General features: G+C 33.0%; 1 protein-coding gene across 4 annotated transcripts in view; it reads right to left on the bottom strand.

Annotated features, from left to right (window-relative positions):
• CPNE8 (copine 8) overlaps positions 1-24,321 on the bottom strand; it is a 303,498-nt gene that overhangs the window by 110,058 nt on the left and 169,119 nt on the right. For all 4 annotated transcript variants that reach the window (XM_024764161.1, XM_024764160.1, XM_024764162.1 and 1 more), the window contains 2 exons: positions 23,137-23,241; positions 21,731-21,772 (listed from right to left, as the gene is read on the bottom strand). In XM_024764161.1, the coding sequence (XP_024619929.1) occupies positions 21,731-21,772; positions 23,137-23,241 (147 nt within the window). The remainder of the gene's footprint in view (positions 1-21,730; positions 21,773-23,136; positions 23,242-24,321) is intronic.

Genomic DNA, 24,321 nt, shown 5'->3' with positions numbered 1-24,321 from the left:
ACAGAGGGCTATGTACCAGATGCAGGAACAAGATAAAACCTCAGAAAAACAACTAAATGAAGTGGAAATAGGCAACCTTCCAGAAAAAGAATTCAGAATAATGATAGTGTAGATGATCCAGGACCTCAGAAAAAGAATGGAGCCAAAGATCGAGAAGATGTCAGGACTGTTTAAAAAAGACCTAGAAGTATTAAAGAACAAACAAACAGAGATGAACAATACAATAACTGAATGAAAAAATACCCTAGAAGGAATCAATAGCAGAATAACTGAGGCAGAAGTACAGATAAGTGACCTGGAAGACAGGATGGTGGAATTCACTGCAGTGGAACAGAATAAAGAAAAAAGAAAGAAAAAAAATGAAGACAGCCTAAGAGACCTCTGGGACAACATTAAATGCAACAACATTCACATTATAGGGGTCCCAGAAGGAGATGAGAGAGATAAAGGGCCAGAGAAAGTATGTGAAGAGATTTTAGTCAAAAACTTCCCTAACATGGGAAAGGAAATAGCCATCCAAGTCCAGGAAGTGCAAAGAATCCCAGGCAGGAGAAACCCAAAGAGAAACACGCCAAGACACATAGTCATCAAATTGACAAAATTAAAAACAAAGAAACATTATTAAAAGCAACAAGGGAAAAACAAAGAATATACAAAGGAGCTCCCATAAGGTTAACAGCTGATTTCTCAGCAGAAACTCTACAAGCCAGAAGGGAGTGGCATGACATATTTAAAGTGATGAAAGGGAAGAACCTACAACCAAGATTACACTACCTGGCAAGGATCTCATTCAGATTTGATGGAGAAATCAAAAGCTTTACAGACAAGCAAAAGCTAGTGAATTGAGCACCATCAAACCAGCTGTAGAACAAATGCTAAAGGAACTTCTCTAAGTGGGAAACACAAGAGAAGAAAAGGACCTACAAAAGCAAACCCATTACAATAAAGAAAATGGTAATAGGAACATACATATCGATAATTACCTTAAACGTGAATGGATTAAATGCTCCAGCCAAAAGACATAGGCTCATTGAATAGATACAAAAACAAGACCCATATATATGCTGTCTACAAGAGACCAACTTCAGACCCAGGGACACATACAGACTGAAAGTGAGGGATGGTAAAAGATATTCCATGCAAATGGAAATGAAAAGAAAGCCAGAGTAGCAATACTCATATCAGATAAAATAGACTTTAAAATAAACTATATTACAAGAGACAATGAAGGACACTAAATAATGATCAAGGGATCAATCCGAGAAGACATAACAATTACAAATATATATGCACCCAATATAGGAGCACCTCAATACATAAGGCAAATGCTAACAGCTATAAAAGAGGAAATCAACAGTAACACAATAATAGTGGCGGACTTTAACACATCACTTACACCAGTGGATAGATCATCCAAAATGAAAATTAATAAGGAAACACAAGTTTTAAATGACACAGTAGACCACACAGATTTAATTGATATTTATAGGATATTCCATCCAACAACAGCAGATTATACTTTCTTCTCAAGTGCACATGGAACATTCTACAGGATAGATCAGAACTTTGGTCACAAATCAAGCCTCAGTAAATTTAAGAAAATTGAAATCATATCAAGCATCTTTTCTGACCACAACACTATAAGATTAGAAACCAATTACAGGGAAAAAACCGTAAAAAACACAAAAACATGGAGGCTAAACAATACACTACTAAATATCCAAGAGATCACTGAAGAAATCAAAGAGGAAATCAAAAAATACCTAGGGACAAACTACAACAATAATATGACAATCCAAAACTTATGGGATGCAGGAAAAGCAGTTCTAAGAGGGAAGTTTATAGCAATACAAGCCTACCTCAATAAACAAGAAATATCTCAGATAAACAATCTAACCTTACACCTAAAGAACTAGAAAAAGAAGAAGAAACAAAACCCAAAGTTAGCGGAAGGAAAGAAATCATAAAGATCAGAGCAGAAATCAATGAAATAGACACAAAGAAAACAATAGCAAAGATCAATAAAACTAAAAGCTGGTTCTTTGAGAAGATAAACAAAATTGATAAACCATCAGCCAGACTCATCAAGAAAAAGAGGGAGAGGACTCAAATCAATAAAACTAGAAATGAAAAAGGGAAAGTTACAACAGACACTGCAGAAATACAAAGTATCTTAAGAGACTACTACAAGCAACTCTATGCCAATGAAATGGGCAACCTGGAAGAAATGGACGAATTCTTAGAAAGGTATAACCTTCCAAGACAGAACCAGGAAGAAATAGAAAATATGAACAGACCAATCACAAGTAATGAAATTGAAACTCTGATTAAAACTCTTCCAAGAAACAAAAGTCCCGGGCTGGATGGCTTCACAAGTGAATTCTATTAAACATTTAGAGAAGAGCTAACACCAATCCTTCTCAAACTCTTCCAAAAATTTGTAGAGGAAGGAATACTCCCAAACTCATTCTACGAGGCCACCATCACCCTGATACCAAAACAAGACAAAGATACTACAAAAAAAGAAAATTACAGACCAATATCACTGATAAATATAGATGCAAAATTCCTCAACAAAATACTAGCAAACAGAATCCAACAACACATTAAAAGGATCATACACCATGATCAAGTGGGATTTATCCCAGGGATGCAAGGATTCTTCAGTATACTCAAATCAATCAATGTGATACACCATATTAACAAATTGAAGAATAAAAACCATATGATCATCTCAATAGATTCAGAAAAAGCTTTCAATAAAATTCAACGTCCACTTATGATAAAAACTCTCCAGAAAGTGGGCATAGAGGGAATCTACCTCAACATAGTAAAGGCCATAAAAAAAAAAAAAAAAGAAATCTCTTGCCTTTCTATACAGTAACAATGAACCAACAGAAAGAGGAATTAGAGAAACAGTACCATTTACCATCACATCAAAAAGAATAAAATACCTAGGCATAAACCTACCTAAGGAGACAAAAGATCTGTACACCAAAAACTATAAGATGCTGATGAAAGAAATTGAAGATGACATAAACAGATGGAAATACAATACATACTATGTTCTTGTATTGGAAGAAACAACATTGTTAAAAGGACTATACTACCCAAGTCAATCTACAGATTCAGTGCAATCCCTATCAAATTACCAATGGCATTTTTCACAGAACTAGAACAAAAAATCTTAAAATTTGTATGGAGAAACAAAAGACACTGAATAGCCAAAGCAATATTGAGAAAGAAAAACAGAGCTGAAGGACTCAAGCTCCCTGACGTCAATCTATAATATAAAGCTACGTTCATCAAAACACTATGGTAATGGCACAAAAACAGAAATATAGATCAATGGAACAGGATAGAAAGCCCAGAAATACACTCACGCATCTATGGTCTATTAATCTATGACAAAGTAGGTAAGACTATACAACAGAGGAAAGACTGTCTCTTCAATAAGTGGTGCTGGGAAAACTGGACAGCTACATGTAAAAAAAATGAAAATAGAACTCTTTTAACACCATACTCAAAATAACTCAAAATGGGTTAAAGACCTAAATGTAAGACTGGACACTATAAAACTCTTAGAGGAAAACATAGGTAGAACACTCTTTCACATAAATCACAGCAATATCTTTTTGATCCACTTCCTAGAGTAATGAAAATAAAAACAAAAATAAACAAATGGTACCTAATTAAATTCAAAACCTTTTGCACACCAAAGGGAACCACAAACAAAATGAAAAGACAACCACAGAACGGGGAAAAATATTTGCAAACAAAGCGACCGACAAGGGATTAGTCTCCAAAGTTTACAAACAGCTCATGCAACTCAATATCAAAAAAACAAACAAGGCAATCAAAAATGAGAAGACCTAAATAGACATTTCTCCAAAAAAGACATACAGATGTGCAAGAGGCACATGAAAGAATGCTCAAAATCACAAATTATTAGAGAAATGCAAATCAAACCTACAATAAGATATCACCTCACATGAGTCAGAATGGCCATCATCAAAAAAATCTACAAGCAATAAATGCTGGAGAGGGTATGGAGAAAAGGGAACCCTCTGGGCTCCCTGGTGGGAATGTAAATTGGTACAGCCACTATGGAGAACAGTATGGAGGTTCCTCAAAAAAATAACAGAGCTACCATATGATTCAGCAATCCCACTCCTGGGCATACATCTGGAGAAAAACATGGTTTGAAAGGTACATGCACCCCAATGTTCATCACGGCACTGTTTACGATAGCCACAACATGGAAGCAATCCAAATGTCCATTGACAGATGAATGAATAAAGAAGATGTGGTACATATATACAATGAAATATTAGTCATTCAAAAGAATGAAATAATGCCATTTGCAACAACATAAATGGACCTTGAGATTATCATACTAAGTGAAGTAAGTCCAACTGAGAAAGACAAATATCATATGATATCACTTATATGTGGGACCTAAAAAAATGATAAAAGTGAACTTATTTACAAAACAGAAACACAGACTTAGAGAGTGAACGTATGGTTCCTGGGGGGAAGGGTATCAGGGAGAGATAGATTGGGAGTTTGGAATTGACATGTATACACTGCTATATATAAAATAGTTAACCAACAGGGACCTACTGTATAGCACAGGGAAATCTGTGGAATATTCTCTAATAACCTAAAAGTGAAACGAATTTGAAAAAGAATACATACATATATATGTATAACAATAGATACATGCAGTGTATATAAGTCACTTTGCTGTACACCTGAAACTAACACAACATTGTTAATCTACATTACTCCAATATAAAATAAAAATTTTTTAAATGGCAAAAATTAAAGATAAGGAGAGAATCTTAAAAGCAGCAAGAGGAAAGCAACTAGTTGAATACAAGGGAACTCCAGAAGACCATCAACTGACTTTTCAGCAGAAACTTGGCAGACCAGGAGGGAGTTGGATGATATATATAAAGTGATGAAAGGAAGAAAATTATAACCAAGTATACTCTGCCTGGCAAGGCTATCATTCAGATTTCAAGGAGAGATAAAGAGCTTTACAGGCAAGCAAAGATAAAAAAGAGTTCAGCACAACTAAAAAGTTTTTACAAAAAATGTTAAAGGAAACTTGCTAAGTGGAAAAGAAAAGACCACAACTAGAAATATGAAAATTATGAAAGGAAAAATCTCATTGGTAAAGGCATACATATGGTGAAGGTAGTTAGATAAAGCACTTATAAAATTAGTAGGAAGTTTAAAGGACAAAAGTAGTGAAATCAACTATACCAACAAGCACTTAAGAGACACACAAAACACAAAGATGTAAAGTATGATGTCAAAAATATTAAACATGGCAGAGGGAGGAGTAAAATGAATGTGGTTGTTAGAAAGCATTTGAACTTGAGTCGGTCAATTTAAAATAATCATATATATATATATACACACACACACACACACACATATATATATATAAAATCACGAACAAAAAACATAATATGCACACAAAAAAGAAAGGAATCCAAATACAACGCTAAAGACAGTCATGAAATCACAACAAAACAGAGCAAAAGAAAAAGGAGCAAAAAAGAAAAACAAAAACAACGAGAAAACAATTAACAAAATGGCAATAAGTACATACCTACAAATAATTACTTTAAATGTAAATGAACTAAATGCTCCCATCAAAAGATATAGAGTATGTTACCTCTATGCCTACTTTGTGGAGAGCTTGTATCATAAATGGAGGTTGAAGTAATCAAAAGCTTTCTTCTGCATCTATTAAGATGAGCATATGGCTTTTATTCTTCAATTTGTTAATGTGGTATATCACATTGATTGCTTTGCTGATATTGAAAAATCCTTGCATCCCCGGGATAAATTCCATTGATCATGGTGTATGATCCTTTTTATGTACTGTTGGATTTGGTTTGCTAATATTTTGTTGAGGATTTGTGCATCTATATTCATCCCTGATATTGGCATATAGTTTTCTTTTATTGTGATATCTTTCTTTGTCTAGTTTTGGCATCAGGGTGAAATTGTCCTCATAGATGAGTTTGGAAGCAGTCCTTCCTCTGAAATATTTTGAAATAGTTTGAGAAGGATAGGTGTTAACTTTTCTGTAAATGTTTTGTAGACTTCAGCTGTAAAGACTTCTGGTCCTGGACTTTTGTTTGTTGGGAGTTTTTTGATTACTGATCCAATTTCATACTGATCAGTGGTCTGTTCATATTTATTACTTCTTCCTGGTTTAGTGATGGGAGAAAGTAATTTCTAAGAAGTTTTCCATTTCTTCTAGGTTGTCCATTTTATTGGCATACAGTTGTTTGCAGTAAATGCCATATATGTCAAACCCACAGATAACATCATACTCAACAGTGAAAAGCTGAAAGCATTTTCTCTAAGATCAGAAACAAGAGAAGGATACCCACTCTCACCACTTTTATTCAATATAGTTTTGGAAGTCCTGGCCACAGCAATCAGATAAGAAAAGGTAAAAAAAGAATCCAAATTGCAAAGTAAGAAGTAAATGTGACACTGTTTGCAGATAATATGAATACATAGAAATACACATAGATAATATAATACATAGAAAATGCTAAGCACACCACCAGAAAACTGTTAAGAGCTCAGCAATGAATCTGGTAAAGTTGAAGGATACAAAATTAATATACAGAAATTTGTTGCATTTCTATACACTAACAATGAACAATCAGAAAGAGAAATTGAGGAACCATCTCATTTCCCATGGCATCAAAAAAGAATAAAATACCTAGGAATAGATTTACCTAAGGAGGCAAGAGACCTGTACTTGGAAAACTATCAGGCACTGATGAAATTAACCGAAGATGACACCAACAGATAGAAAGGTTTATCACATTCATGAACTGGAAGAATTAATATTGTTTAAATGACAATACTGCCCATAGCAATCTACAGGTTCAATGCAACCCCTATCAAAACACCCGTGGTACTTTTACAGAAGTAGAACAAATAATTTTAAAATTTGTGTGGAGACACAAAAGACCCTGAGTAACCAAAACAATATTGTGAAAGAAGAATAGAGCTGGAGGAATCATACTCCCTGACTTCAGACTATACTATGAAGCTACAGTAATCAAAGTAGTATGGTATTTTCACAAAAAAAGACACATAGATATAGAACAGAATAGAGAGCCCAGAAGTAAACCCACACACTTATGATCAATTAATCTACAACAAAGGATGCAAGAATATACAATGGAGAAAAGACTGTATCTTCAATAAGTGATGCTGGTAAAACTGGAAAGTTACATGTCAAACAATGAGACTAGAACATTTCCTCACTCCATATATAAAATAAACCCCAAATGAAATAAAGACCTAAATGTAAGACCAGAAACCATAAATATTCTAGAAGAAAACATGGGCAGAATACTCTTTGACAAAAATCATAGCAATTATTTTTTTGGATTTGTCTCCTAAAGCAAAGGAAATAAAAGAAAAATAAACAAATAGGACCTAGTTAGACTTTAAAAACGTCTCCACAGCAAAGAAAATCACTGACAAAATGAAAAGACAACCTACAAAATGGGAGAAAATATTTGCTAATAGTATGACTGATTAGGGTTTAATATCCAAAATATATAAACAGCTCATACAACTCAATATCAAAAACCCCCAAACAATCCAATTAAAACACGGACAAAAGAACTGAATAGACCTCTTTTCCAAAGAAGACAGACAGATGGCCAACAGGCACATGAAAAATGCTCAACATTGCTATTCTTCAGAGAAATACAAGTTAAAACCACAGTGAGATACCACCTCTCATCTGTCAGAATTGGGTATCATCAAAGAAGAACAAAAATAACAAATGTTGGCAAGGATGTGGAGAAAAAGGAACCCTCTTACACTGTTGGTGAGAATGTAAATTGGTGCAGCCATGGTGGAAAACAGTATGGAGTTTTCTCAAAAAACTAAAAATAGAACTACTATATGATCCAACAATTCCACTCCTGGGTATATATCCTAAGGAAAACCAAAATCACTAATTTGAAAAGATACATGTGCCCCAATGTTCATAGTAGCGTTATTTATAATTGTCAAGATATAGAAGCAACCTAAGTGTTCATCAACAGATGAATGGATAAAGAAAATGTGGTTCTGTCTATAATGGAATACTACCCAGCCATAAAAAGCAGCGAAAATTTGCCATTTGCAAAAACATGGATGAAGTTGGAGTATATTATGCTAAGTGAAATAAGTCAGACAGAGAAAGACAAATACTGTATGATATCACAAACATGCGGAATCCTAAAAAACAAAATAAGTAGGGAATTCAACAAAAAGGAAACAGACTCACAGACATAGAGAACTAATTAGTGGTAGGGGGGCAGTATAGGGGTAGGAGGTTATGAGGTATAAACAATCATGTATAAAATAAGTAAGCTGAAAGGATATATTGTGCAATACATGTAGTACAGCCAATATTTTATAATAACTATAAATGAAGTACAACCTTTAAAAATTGTGAATCACTATGTTGTACTACTGTAACTTATATTGTACATCAACTATATCTCAGAAAAAAAGATGTAACCTGATACCACCCCCCAATAAAAAGATATAGAGTAGATTAAGGAATTAAATAACAAGACCTATACATATGCTGCCTGCAAGAGACTCACTTCAGATCTAAAGACACACATAGACTGAAAGTTGATGGGACAGAAAATGGTACTCCATGCGAATGGAAACAAAAAAATAGCTAGGGTGCCAATCAGACATAAGAGACTTTAAAGCAAAATAATAACAAGAGACAAAGAAGAACACTACATGATTATAGGGATTGATCCAACAAGAAGATATAACAATTGTAAATATATATGTACCCCATCTAGGAGCACATAATAAAGCACATATTAACAAAAATAATGGGAAAAATTGACAGTAAGACAATAATAGTAGGAGACTTTACATGCCATTTACATCAATGGACAGATTATCCAGGGAGAAAATCAAAGAGAAAACACCAGCCATAGGACACATTAGAGCAAATGGATTAATAGATACATATAGAATGTTCCATCCAAAAGCAGTAGAATGCATACTCTTTTCAAGTGTTCACGGAACATTCTTTAGGATAGATCACATGGTATGCTGTAAAACAAGTCTCAAAAAATTGAAGACAATAGAAATCATATCAAGCATCTTTTCCAGCCACAAAACTATGAGATTAGAGATCAACTGTGAAAGAGAGAAAGAAAAAAAGAAAGAAAGAAGGAGGGACAGAGGGAGGGAGGAAGTGATGGAGGGAGGGAGAGGGGGGAAAGGAAGGGAGGGAGGGGGAGGGGGCAGGAAGGGAGGCAGAGAGGAAGGGAGGCAGATGGAAAAAATGCAAACACCTGGCATCTAAAAAACGTGTTAGAAACTGTGTGGACCATTACAGCAGTGGTCTCAACTGGAGGCATGTGTGAACAAATCTCACAAATAATGCTGAAGAAGGCCAGACACAAAACCACTATGTGACTTTGTTTATATAAAATTCAAAACCAGGCAACACTAAACTATGGTAATAGATGTCAGAAAAGTGATTACTTTGCAGGAGGGTGAATAGTGAATGGGAAAGGGAAGAGAATGGCTTCTGCAGTGCTGGTAAACCTGTTTCTTGATGCAGGGGTTTGTTATAGAGTATATTCAATTTGTGAAAATCAATTGCGCTGTATATATAAGATCTGTACACTTTGACTTACAAAGTTTATTTTTAAAATGGACCCTTTAGTTCCATCTTTCACGTTTAGAAAGCCCTTCCAAACTGAGAGATTATTTCATAGTCGTCTATTTTCTTTTCTTTATGTTGTTTGCTTTCTACTTATGTGAAAATTATTTCAGTCAATGATATGAATTTTAATTTTTAAGTTTGAATCTTATATACAAATTATTTCAAGTCATATGAAAGTATCTGTTATATTTCAATTTATCATTCTTATTCTCATTCAAAAGTAGAAACTTGATTGTTCTTGAATAAACAGCTACCTCTTTAGTGGGTGCCAACCTGAGTTAATGTATAATGTTGGGTTTGGGAGATAGATTTTAATATTAAATATTGTCTACAGACCAAATTAAAAGTAACATTTGCAGATAACTTGAGTTTTTTCCTATGCCAAGAAGTTAATCCTAATTCAGCAATGGTGACACTAGAGATATAAAATGATTTATTTTGGAAAGGTGGACTTATAACCCACATCTTTTCTAACATACATTTATAAAACCTCAGCTCCATTCCTTTGCCCTAATTCCTGAGCGTACTAGAATGTTTTGTCCCATTCTCAACAGTTCTTCCCTGTAATTTCCCTTTCTTCTGTTTCTATAAATATATAAATTCCATGACTCTATAAATTCTCTTTCTTCCATTTCTATGATTCAGGCTTTCTTTAGTTCTGATTTCTTTTCTCTTTTCCTAAGCTACATTGTATAAAATATTTTCTACTGCTCTGTTGCTCTCTTTACTATTCTTTCAGTATCAGTTTACTTTTAAAAAACTTATCCCCATTACATTATTGTACAAATTATGATACTGTTGTAAAAAAAAACCAATTTCAGCCTAGTAACAAATATTTATAATTTTTTCCATAAATACCCATATGTGTTCCATATTTTAACCTAGTGAAAACTGCAAATAATTACAAAATTAACTTTAGAAAATTCATTCTAATTACAATAATGGCATCCATTCATTGCTTATTGCTTACAGATGCAGGAGTTGGCAATTAAAGTGGTGGATTAGAGCAAGGGAGGTATCAATATGATTATGACCTTTCAAGTGTGCAAGCCTGGGATTATTATAATGCCTAGAGATGATATTCAAGGGGTGTAAATCAAGAGTAAAAGTAAATATAAAAATACAAAAACATTTGTCTACTCACCTATAAATAATTAGCCATTGTTCAGAGTCTCTTGTGTCCCTTCCTAATAACCCCAGCTTCTGAGAAACTTCCCCTAGGCTCTCAAGGCCACCCCACAATCCAGCAATTAAAATGTTGACCTTGGAAAAGAAAAGAACTTCCAGGACCCTACTCCCATTGCTTTCATCTATCTTGACAGGTGACAAACCTTTGAAATCTTACCCCTGGTAATCTTACAGTGGAATAAAACTCATGAGAGGAATGGCAGATTTAAGGGTAAAATTGATGATTAATTCAAATTTGAACATAAGCAAATATTAGGGCTCAGTCTCCTATTTGTAAAATAAAGAGTTAACTCTAAAGGTACCTTCAGCTCTAAGGACTCTAATATTACCTTATTACAAAAATTAGAAGTTAACTTATTTTCCAAACTTGATTGATGACACTGTAATGGAAGCAACTGAATAGTAAGGTGATCAAAAATAAAAATTTACACTATAAATGTATTTTTTAATTTGAATTTGATAATTCTACATGAAGTTGGTAAAACTCATCAGAATGTGAACATGGAATAAAGCCTAAAGTTAATTAAGCTGTATGACAAGAAGATCATAGATATGTGAATATAAAATCTAAGATGTCTATAAATTAAAAAAAGAATAAGCAAATGACAGCTGAATTAATTACTAAATGCCCGAAGTTTCACTAGAGACAATAAAAGCTCTAATAGTATTCAAGATAATTTAACAATTTCAAGTAAAGGGTGGAAATGAGGAGATAACAAACACTGATGGAGAACTGAGAGTCTATTAGATAGACAACATGGTTATTTTAAATACTATTTTCTATAACAATGAAATAACACAGCAAGAATCTACTATTGGGTTGGCCAAAAAGATAGTTCGGGTTTTTCTGTAACATCAAATGAACTTTTTGGTCATCCCAATACATTAAAGGCATTATAATCTGTACTGTGAGGAATAATAAGACAAAACACAGTCCTTAACCTCAAGGAGTTTACAATTTAATATGAGAGATAAAGCAGAAAGAAATAATTTCAATATAAGACATACTATGTTAGATATGCTAATAAATATTCCTAAATGGCAAGTGCAACACACAAGAGAGAAGGATTAAATGAATTTAGACATATAAAGAAATCTTTCAGACAATTCACAGCATTAAAATTGAGCCGGAATAGAAAACCAACAGGCAAAAATAAACACAGAAGAAGTTTTCCATGTGTTGAGGCTATCTAAGCAAGTATATGGTGATAGAAGAGAGCAGGGCAAACTCTGAAACTGCATAATTGATAGTGGCTTAGAATAGCACTTCCCAAAATCTATCCTGCATATATCTTTTAGTTAAGCACCAGTTTGAAATGTTTATATAATTTTCTTCAAAATCTTATTGAAAATAAGAAAAATCTTTTTTCCTTGAAATACAGATCTGAGAAAACCCAAAATCATTCGAAGTGAGCAAAAGAATATAAAAATATTAAGAAAAATTAAAATATTGTTTTATAAAGATTGGAGATTTTCATTAAGTCACATCATGTGGCAAGCTGTCTGGCACATAGTACATGTTCAATAACAATTTCTTCTGAAATTAATTAATAGAATTTCTATTGGATGATAAATAAATAAAAACATACGGAAGTAAAAAATTGATTGCCACTTCAGTTTTCAAATATATACTAATTAAATCATTCTTTCATGAAAGCAAGAGTAATAGATTGAAGGGGAAAAGAGGACAACACAAGCTAAATGTGAAGAAAATCATTACTTAAACTTTTAGTAGGTGGAAGAAAAAATAGTATGTAAATAAAATGTAGATTATGAAATTCTGTTTATTAGCATTTTTTTAAAGTTTCAAAGAAGTAATAGGTAATGGAATAAGAAAAGATGCTGACTCATCTATTGAATGCATGTTTAGGACATTGAAGGTTAATTGCAAGTAAATAGAGGGCTATTGTTAGAGAAAGATTAATTAGAATAAGTGAGGAAATTAAAATAATCAGAAAAATATAAAGGTTTATATAAAAGCCTCCTTGTAAATGAGTTATAATGTCTCAGACAATGTTAAGTTCTTGAGCGAAGCACTGAACCAGGAATCAGTTATTTTATATCATGATGACATATAATCATGTAAATAAAACACCAAATGCATTTATCAAATATTATTTTCAAAGGTGACATACTAGAAAATGATAACATTTGTACAGCATTTCACAGATACATTTACTTACTTATAATGAGTATCACTATTTTAAATGACTACATTTGAAAAATTCAGAGTGATAATGAAATTTTTACTCTATGTTCAGAGGACACCACAAGCCAGGATTTTATGACTGGCAGTTCACTAGCTCAGCCACTTCATCAAATCATCATTTTCTGGGAGACAGAAATTTACTCAGTGGCCCTTTTACAATCAGTCCCACATTAGAACCACTTGGTTTTAATGCAGAGCTGTTCCATTAATGCTCCTTGAATTTTAAATTAAGCTACTAAGTCAGCTGAAGAATTTGAAGCTTTCCAAGGATACTACCACTGATTGTTTTTGTAACCCAGACTAGTCAGTTTCTTAGCACTTCAGCTTTTCAATTGTTAAAATGAGATTTAAATATTCTTCCTTCACATCACTTGATGAAATGGTAGGAATTATGGGAATGATTTTAGAAAAGTGGTGTAACTTGTTGAAATTAAGTACATAAGTACATTTAAACCAATTATTCATACCAAGGTGAAGCGATGTCTCTGCACTCTCAAATCACTGTTAATGTGTTAAAATTTTTAAAAAGTATATATGACTATATTTCTTTTATTTTAAAGTAGCTCAGGATACCCATTTTAATGTCAGCTGGTTGCTTGCTCAACAGCATTACCACATTTTTGTATATGTCATAGATGCACAAGATGTTTGCTACAGAATTAATTTCAAGTTGATGAATTGAGTCAGACATACCATCAGATTTCTAACCTAAGATCACACCAATTCCTGAAGTTCCTAATCTGTAAATACCATTATCACCTCAATTATCTCATGTACCTTAGCAAGTAAAACAATATAAGCATGTAACACTGTCAACCATTTTTCACTTGAAGTTTTGACTGAAATACTCTCTAGATTGAAACATCAGATTACTCTATTGGTTTCCTATGGTTAAATTTATAGACTAAATAATATAGATGACTGACCAACTTTTCTTCACTTTGTAAGGGGACAACTCTAAACTTGTATCGAATGCAGACAAATAAAACTGATCTAAAAATAAAACAATTGATATAAAGTTATTTATATGCATATTATATGGTCTTTGTTAAAAACATAATAAACAGAAACCTCAGTTAAATACAGCCAGGAGATCAGCAGAGGAAGCTCTCTCACACTGCAACAATAGCAGAGTCCAAAGGAGAAGAAAGACTCATCTTCCTTCCTGGCAAGGACTCAGACAATGAAAAGCCACATAGTCTTTCTTTTTTTTAACATCTTTATTGGAGTACAATTGCTTTACAATGGTGTGTTAGTTTCTACTTTATAACAAAGTGAATCAGCTATACATATACATATACATATATCCCCATATCTCTTCCCTCTTGCATCTTCCTCCCACCCTCCATATCCCACCCCTCTAGGTGGTCACAAAGTGCCAAGCTGACCTCCCTGTGCTATGAGGCTGCTTCCCACTAGCTATCAGTTTTACATTTGGTACTGTATATATGTCCATGCCAGTCTCTTACTTTGTCCCAGCTTACCCTTCCCCCTCCCCGTGTCCTCAAGTCCATTTTCTAGTAGGTCTACATCTTTATTCCCGTCCTGACCCTAGGTTCTGTAAATTGATACAGCCACTATGGAGAACAGTATGGAGATTCCTTAAAAAACTAAAAATAGAGCTACCATATGACCCAGCAATCCCACTACTGGGCATATACCCTGAGGAGATCATAATTCAAAAGGAGTCATGTACCACAATGTTCATTGCAGCTCTATTTACAATAGCCAGGACATGGAAGCAACCTAAGTGTCCATCGACAGATGAATGGATAAAGAAGATGTAGCACATATATACAATGGAATATTACTCAGCCATAAAAAGAAACGAAATTGAGTTATTTGTAGTGAGGTGGATGGACCTAGAGTCTGTCATACAGAGTGAAGTAAATCAGAAAGAGAAAAAAAATACAGATTCTTTACTGTAGCTCTCCCAACTTCTTTTTCTTCTTTATAAAAGCAGCCCCTTCCCTTGCCCTGCAGGGACTTGCATGTGGCTTGCCCTGGTTACAGACTCTGAATTGAGATTCTCCACTGATCCTAAATAAAGCCATCTTTGCTGGAGAAATATCTGGCAGTTTATTTGTTTCAGGTCAACAGTTGCATTAAACTTTACACAGTGCTGTCCAATATGATAACTGCCAACCAGATGTTGCTACAGGGCACTTGAAATATAGCCAGTCTCAATTGAGATGTGCTGTAAGCATGAAATACATACCAGATTTCAAAGACTTAGTATAAAAAATTTTTAATTTTCTCCTTAATAATTTTATATTGATTCCATAATAAAATAACATTTTGCATGTATAAGATTAAATTTTAAAAATTATTATTACATCAATTTCACTGGCTTAGTTTTACTTGTTAATGTTGTCACTAGAAAATTTGAAATACACATATGACTCACATTATATTTCTACTGAACAAAGCTAGTCTAGCTGTCAAAAAGAAAAAAAAAAGGATGGAAGCCACCAAGCAGATACTGTTTTCTAAAAAGAAGAATCAAAAGCACTCGGATATACACTTCTAGAATTTAAATAATGATACACATATAGGATTTATGACAAATATTAAAGATGGCAGGAAGACAAAGAACAGAAAACAGTCTCTGCTGATAATTACATTGTATCATAAAACACGAGTATCGTATCATGTTCACTCTGATTTAAGAAAAGAACAACTACATTGAAAAATTATGCCAAATATATAAAAATGAATGCAAAAATGTAATAGCAATATGTTAATATACCACATGTAACCACCAGGTGGAATATCAACTGGTATCACAATCTACACAGTGACTATTTTATTGTATTATAAAACTTATATCTGCATTATTTTATAACTTTTAAGCATCATTTTTATCGGAGACTAAATTGCCTTTCAAATTTCATATATTATTTAGTTGAAAGGATTATCAAATTCATTTAATGATGATTTTAATTTTGCTTTTTATAAGTCATTCACCAAATGATAATTTTGCTTACATTAAAAAAAAAACCTAAAAAAAAAAAAACCTGCTTTAGTGTACATGGATTATACAGAATTCCACATTAAAATATTTTATATTCAAATATAGAGATATATTTCACATTAAAGAAAGCATTTTTACCCCAACATTAAAAAGTTATTAGGCCACTTACATAATTAAAATGCATTCCTCTCATTATTCTACTAATTGTAAAATTCATTTTGAAGAAATATTTAAAGTTCCCCTAACAATCTTTTCCCTCCCAACTTCACCCTTTTCTTGTCAGACAGTCTTGAACTCCTCAGGCTTCCTTTGAATGTGCTGTTCATGATGGCATATCTACCACCTGCCAATCTTTCTCCCAAATAATTGATAATCCAATGACAACGCAAACTTATAAAACCATGTATCCAAATATTTTCTTTGCTGCTAAATTCATGTCTCCAAGCATCATTTTTAATTGAAAAAAGTTCCTGAAGCTAATGAATCAAATGCTTTACTTCTTTGAACTACATTTCATAAATGATGTCTTTCTCTAACTCTACTTTTCAATCCATCCCTACTCTCTTTGACTTACCTTTGCTCTCACTCTAATTCACATAATATGAGACAGCTCTTTTATACATTTCACTAGCCTGTTTGATGTCTCTTAGGATTCTTTCAAAATATACACTCATTCATCTCTACCAAATTACCAAACTTTTTGTTACATAAGACTTTTACCTAAGAATGAGTCATCCATTTTTTACATCATATTGAAAGCAAGGTACAGGAATACCTTGGAGGTATTGTTAGTTTGGTGCCAGATCACCACAGTAAAGTAAATATCACAATAAATTGAGTCACATGAATTTTTTGGTTTTGCAGTGCATATAAAAGTTATGTTCATTCTCCAAATAGATCACATACTGGCCACAAAACAAGTCTCTATAAATTTAAGAAGATTGCAATCATATCAAGCATCTTCTGTGACCACAACAGTATGAGACTAAAAATAAACACAGAAAACACTGCAAAACCACAAAATGTTAAGGCTAAACAATATGCTACTAAACAATCAATGGGTCACTGAAAAAACCAAAGAGGACATTAAAAAAGACCTGAAGACAAATAAAAATGGAAACACAGTGATCCAAAAGTTACGGGATGCAGCAAAAGCAGTTCTAAGAGGGAAGTTTACAGTGATACAAGCCTACCTCAGGAAACAAGAAACTCTCAAATAAAGAATCAAACCTTACACATAAAGGAACTAAAAAAAGAAGAACAAATAAAATCCAAAGATAGTAGAAGGAGAGAAATAATAAGTATCAGAGCAGAAATATATGAAACAGAGAGTAAAAACAGAAAAGACCAATGAATCAGAAGCTAGTTCTCTGAAATAATAAACATATTGATAAACATTTAGCCATGCTCATCAATAAAAAAAGAGCCCAAATAAATAAAATCAGAAACGAAAGGGACAAGTTACAACTGATACCACAGAAATACAAAAGATCATAAGAGAATACTAAAAATTATACACCAACAAAATGAACAACCTAACATAAAATAGACAACTAAGAAGAAATAAATTCCTAGAAATGTACACTCTCCCAAGACAAAATCAAGAGGACATTTTAAAAAAGACCAATTCCAGTAATTACATCGAATTAGTAATCAAAAAACTCAACAAACAAAAGTTCAGGACCAGATGGATTCACAGGTCAATTCTACCATCATTTAAATCACTTAGGTATTTAACCATCATTTAATCATTTAACATTTAACACAATCATTTAACACCTATCCTTCTCAAACCTATTCCCAAAAGTTGAAGAGGAAGGTATGCCAGAATTACTATGATACCAAAACCAGACAAGATGCCACAAAAAAGAAAATTACAGGCAAATATCACTGATGAGCAGACATGCAAAAATCCTCAACAAAATATTAGCAGACAGAATTCAAAATACATTTAAAGGATCATAGACCATGATCACGTAGTATTTAACCCAAGGATGCAAGAATGGTTCAATATCTGCAAATCAATAAATGTAGTACACCACATTAACAAACCAAAGGTTAAAAAGCATGTGATCATCTCAATAGATGCAGAAAAATCTACTGTCAAATTCAACATCCATTTATGATAAAAACTCTTAACAAAGTGGATATATAGGAAACATACCTCAACATAATAAAGGCTGTACATGACAAGCCCACAGTCAACATCATACTCAATGCAGAAAGCCTCAAAGCATTTCCTCTAAGAGCAGGAACAAGAAGAAGATGCCCACTCCTGACACTTTCATTCAACAAAGTATTAAAGGTCCCAACCACAGAAATCAGATGAGAAAAAAAATTAAAAGGAATCCAAACTGGAAAGGAAGAAGTAAAGTGTCACTCTTTGCAGATGACATAATACTATATATATATGAAATTCTAAAAATGCTATCATAAAACTATTAGAACTAACAAATACATTAAGTATCAGGATACAAAATTAATATACAGAAATATGTTGCATTCCTATACACTAAAAACAAACTATCAGAAAGAGAAATTAAGAAAACAATCCAAGTTACAACTGCATCAAAAAAATAAAATACATAGGAATAAATTTAACCAAGGAAGTAAAAGATTTATACTCAGAATACTATAACACATTGTTGAAAGAAATTGAAGATGAAGCAAAAAATATGGAATGACATACTATGCTCACAGACTGGAAGGATCTATATTGTTAAAGTGACCATACTATCCAAGGCAATCTACAGATTCAAAATCATCCCTATCAAAATACCAATGGCATTTTTCACAGAACTAGGATCAATAACTCCCAAATTTGTATGGAAATCTCTGATAGACAAAACAATCTTGAGAGAGAAGAAGAAAGCTTCAGGTATCACTCTACCTGATTTTAAAGTGTACTACAAAGCTACTGTAATCAAAATATTATGGTACTAGAACAAAAACAGAACCATACATCAGTGGAACAGAATGGAGAACCCAGAAATAAATCCACATTTACATGGTCAATTAATCTACAACAAAGGAAGGAAGAATATAAAATGGACAAAAGACAGATTGTTCAATAAATAATGTTGGGGAAATTGGACAGCTATATTCACAGGAATTAACCTGGGCTACTTATTTACACCATACACAAAAATAAACTCAAAATGGATTAAGACTTAAGTGTAAGAACTGAAACTATAAAATGCCTAAAAGAAAAAGTAGGCAGTATATTCTTACATTCATCTTAGCAATATTTTTTTGGATCTCTCCACAGGCAAAGGAAACAAAAGAAAAAGTAAACAAAGAGGACTATATTAAACCAAAAAGCTTTTGTATATCAGAAGAAACTATCAAGAAATAAAAACACAGCTTACTGAATGAAAGAAGATGTTAGCAAACAATATATCTGAAAAGGGGTTAATATCAAAAATGTGGAAGGAACTCATACAACTCAACAACAATAAAAACAAACAAACAGAATAAGAAATGGGAGAGGACCTAAATAGACACTTCCAAAGAAGACATACAGATGGTACATACACCAGGCACATGAAAAGATGCTCAACATCACTAATCATCAGGCAAATTTCAAATCAAAACCTCAATGAGATATCACTTTACACATGTTCAGAATGACTATCAAAAAAGACAACAAATAACAAGTGTTGGTGAGAGTATGGAACAAAGGGAATCCTCATGTATTGTTGGTGGGATTGTAAATTGGTGAAGCTACTATGGAACACAGTAAGACAAATTCTCAGAAAATTAAAGAACTGCCATATGATCCAGCAATTTCACTTCTGGGTATTTTCCCAAAGAAAACAAAAATACTAATTTGAAAAGATATATGCACACCAATGTTCATTGCAGCATTATTTACAATAGCCAATATATGGAAGGAACACAAGTTTCATTTGATAGGTGAAGAAGATGATACACACACACACACAATGGAATATTACTTAGAAATTTAAAAAAATTGAAATCTTACCATTTGCGACATGGATGAATCTAGAGGGTATTATAATAAGTGAAGTAAGTCAGACAGAAAAAGACAAATACCTCATGATTTCACTTATATGTATAATGTAAAACAAACAAACAAACAAACAAAACTAACAAATAAAATGAAAACAGACTCATAGATACAGAGAACTACTGGGTGGGTGCCAGAACGTAGGCAGGTAGTGGGTATGTGAAATAGGTGTAGGCGGTTAAGAGGTACAAACCTGCAATTATATAATAACTAAGTCATGGCGTACTACACAACATAAGCAATATGTTCAATAATGTAATAACTTTCTATGATGATAGATGGTTATAAGACTTATCCTGGTGATAATTTCATAATCTATGCAAATGTTAAAATACTTTGTAGTACACCTGAAACTAACAATATTGTATGCCAACTCTATTTCATTTTAAAATGTTATGTTCACACTGTACTGTTGTCTATTAAGTTTGCAATAGCATTATGTCTAAAAGAAACAATGTGCATACCTTAATTAGAAAATACTTAATCACTAAAAATGCTAATCATCATCTGAGCCTTTGGCGAGTCACAATCTTTCTGCTGGTGGAGGGCCTTGCCTTGATGAATTTTTCTACCCATGTAAGCAGAAGAAATAAGGGGAGGTGCTTCCTCAGGACAGGCCACTTTTTCAATCCAATTTGTTCCTGTATTAACAGTAGTGCTTGGGTATCTAGACATTTTCATCTTTTGGGGCTTGGCTGCTGGCTTATATAAAACACAGAGAGAATGGCCTTGCTTAGATCGTGAGCTTTGACCTAATGCTTCAGCTCCGTTTACCAGTGAGCTCTAGGCTGGAATGGAGAACACTAGCCAAGTAAAATTAAGTGACTTTGATTTCCCACTTGTCATTCTCCTTTGGTATCTGTATATTCAGTCCCTTCAGGAACCACCTAAAGAAACAGTTATCTAGAGCAAGGTGAGATTTGAGCATGTCTGGGTCCCTCGGTTTAACATCATTTAAAAACACCTCAATATCAGTCCTACTTAAAACAGTAGAAACAGTGGAAAAATACTTTAAAAAGAAAGAGAAAAAGTAGTGTGTTCCACTCTTTTACTCATTAACATGCTGGGGTATGCAGAGGGAGACCATGATTTTGGAGCTCTGCTTAACTATTTTTATTGGCAATCACCAGACATAATTCCAGAGTTCTGTTTTGCTGTTTGTTTGTGAGGTGTGTGTCTTTTTTTTCTTTTTGGAGGGGAAGCTCAGCTGTGTTCCCATGGATGATAGGTGTAGAAAGGTTATAGGAATCTTCAGAGAGATTATGAGATACAGAAATTTGAGTATCACTACTCTAGATATAAAACTAGAATCTATAAATTGTGCATAATGAGAACTCATCAAGTCCAAGTTGAAAATCTTTACTATATTACTAGAAAGAAGGACGACCTCTATTTTATTTCACAAGTTTGATACAATCATTCTTAAAATCTCATGTGAACACCTCAGTAATGCTTAGAAAAACAAGACAAAAAATATTCAATATAAAATTAAAATTTGAAAATGTGGTCATATCAGCATATTTGCTTCTTAAAGCATTATAAGTTTTAAGAGCAAAAACAAAAGAAAAGACAATGCCTTACCTTCCATCTCGATCCCAGTCATACACCTCTACTTTGACTGTTCTGTCCATGGGGAAAACATACACACAGAGTGAAGTTACTTAGTAAGATCAAATTAACATATGATTAAATGTTAAAAAATAAGTTATAGATTTTCTTAGATAAAGTATGCTTTCAGGTTTTACAAAATAGTTTAAAGTTGATTTTGCTAATTTTAATACTATTCTTCAATTTATATCTTAAAATAGGTTTCTAAAATCATACAGATTTTTAATTCTTTAAACAGAGTAAGAAAGTATATGGGAAAAGCATTTATAGTTTGACATAGCTTCTTTTTTTTTTTTTTTTTTTGACATAGCTTCTTGAAAGAGAGGTATAGAGTTACTCCTCCACTCTTCAAAACCATTATCTTAGAGAAGTATTTCTCAAACTCAGCATGGATAAGAATCACATGGAGGGCTTGTCAAAACGTGAATTGTTGGACCTCATGCCCAGTGTTCCCAGTTCAGTAGGCCTGGGTTGGGCCCAAGACTTTAATTTCTGCAAGTTTCATCAGTTGCTGCTGATGCTGCTAACTAGGAACCATATTATAAGAATACTTTCTTAGAATGAGTCCAATTAAATAGAGTTATGATACTATTAAATAAAGTGACAGTCAAATAGCATAATAAATTTTAAAGTAAATTTAATGACATATATCAATATACCAATCAATAGTTCTTTCTATGATATTTGTTAATATCATAAATCTTCATTTTTCTAATATACGAGTAATAAGATTTAAAAATATCTTTTGGGGTGAATAGGGGGTTTTGTATTATAATCTTACAATCAACTTTCATAAGAAAAAGAAAACAACTTTGATACTAAAAATCTTCAGGTATATTGTGGGAAGTTCTTCAGGGCCACCTCACCCACCTATTTGTAAAACACCAGAATTTCCTTGTTCTACATCTCTAGAACCTTTATAATTCAGCAACCATGGGAGCAGTGATGTCAAATAGGATTCTCAGGAGTAAATCAGGGTTTATAACATATGTAGTCATAATCTTATGTATCTTGTATATTTACTTATTCCTCTCTAGAAAGATAATACCAAATGAAAGTCTTGAGGAAATGAAAATTCTGAGATGACTTTTGAATATATTAAACAAATATTCAATATATTTTTAACACTTTGCACATTTTTTTCTTGAAAATTAGTTAAACCAAATTTTAATTTCTCATATTATCCCTCCTCCCCAAATCATTGTGGATTAAAAAAAAAAGTTATTTAAAAAATTCTGAATAAATCAACTATGCTTTTGTAAATACACATTTACATTGGTAAAGGAGCCAACTTAATTTTTAAAATTCAACTTAGATTATTGGATACAAAAACTATAGTTAATACTCAAAACTCTCAGAAAAGTTGTCATTTATTTTACCTGTCATAATCGCCATTACATAAAGCTCTGACTGAGATCTTGAATGCTTGCCAAATAGGATTCAGAGTGTTTTTGACAACTTCTGTTTTATGACAAATTGTAAAACTGTAAAAAAAAGTTTTCAGTTATTTTCATGATTCAGTTATAATATATTGTTTTAGTAGTCATTCTTCTGTTTCTTTTTGTGCAGAATACATGTTACCAGTCCCTCTGTTGCTGCTATATCAGTCAATAAAAAGAGATTCGCAGTTTTAAAACTTTAAAGATTAGCTCATCATAACATAAAGCAATGAGATTTCACAATGAGTTTACTAAAAATGATCTGCAAGTTCAATAAATCCTAAAGCTGCATTGTAAATACTCTCTATAAAAATTGTGGTGACAAATTGATACAGTGAAAAGTATCCATGGGTCACTAAGAATATGAAGGTCATCAGTAACCCTGAGAAGGGCAGTTTTGCTGGAGTGCTGGAGACAAAAATCTGGTTGGAATGGGTTTAAGAAAGAGAAGAGAAAATGAGGTAGAGTGTATAAACAACACTTTTGAGCAGTTCAGCTGTAAAGAGAAAAAGAGAAATTGGGGATAGCTTAAAGGGGAAAGATTAGTCAAGTGAAAGGTTCGTTTTTTGTTACTTTTTAATTTTTTTCAAGATGAAAGAAATAACAGCAAGGTTGTATGCTAAAGGAAAAAGTACATTAGAGAGAAAACAATTTGTGATGCATGAAAGAAAGGGGATAAAAGATAGAGCAATGTCCTGAATAAGATGCAAGTGGATGGGATAGAGGAAATCAATGGAGGGGTTGGCCTGGGAGCACAGATAGTCACTTTGCAGAGCATTCAGGAAGGTCGAGCACAGGGGTAGATGCTGTGATGGGATCTTGAGGAAGTTCTCCAATTGCTTCCATTTTCTTATTAAATAGAAAGGAAGATAACCAGCAGAGAAGGAAGAGGGCAAAACTGCTAAAGTGTCTGGGAGGGAGGGAACACTGATGGATTAAGGAAAGGGAGTAAGATTTCTGGGGAGGGCTAAGGGCCTATTTAAGATTAGCATAATAAATTTATAGTAAGACCACTCAGTATGTGGTTCTTTCTTTCTTTAAACTGTTGACTCTATATAGCTAAAGAATCCCTAGACGGAAGAAAGATAGCAATTCAACAATATAAAATAAGGGGTAGAATACATG

Source organism: Neophocaena asiaeorientalis, unplaced genomic scaffold (assembly GCF_003031525.2).
Source record: "Neophocaena asiaeorientalis asiaeorientalis breed wild unplaced genomic scaffold, Neophocaena_asiaeorientalis_V1.1 scaffold329, whole genome shotgun sequence".
Lineage (NCBI taxonomy): Eukaryota > Metazoa > Chordata > Mammalia > Artiodactyla > Phocoenidae > Neophocaena > Neophocaena asiaeorientalis.
Note: the sequence above shows the minus strand (reverse complement) of the source record. Positions and strands in the feature narration are given on the sequence as shown.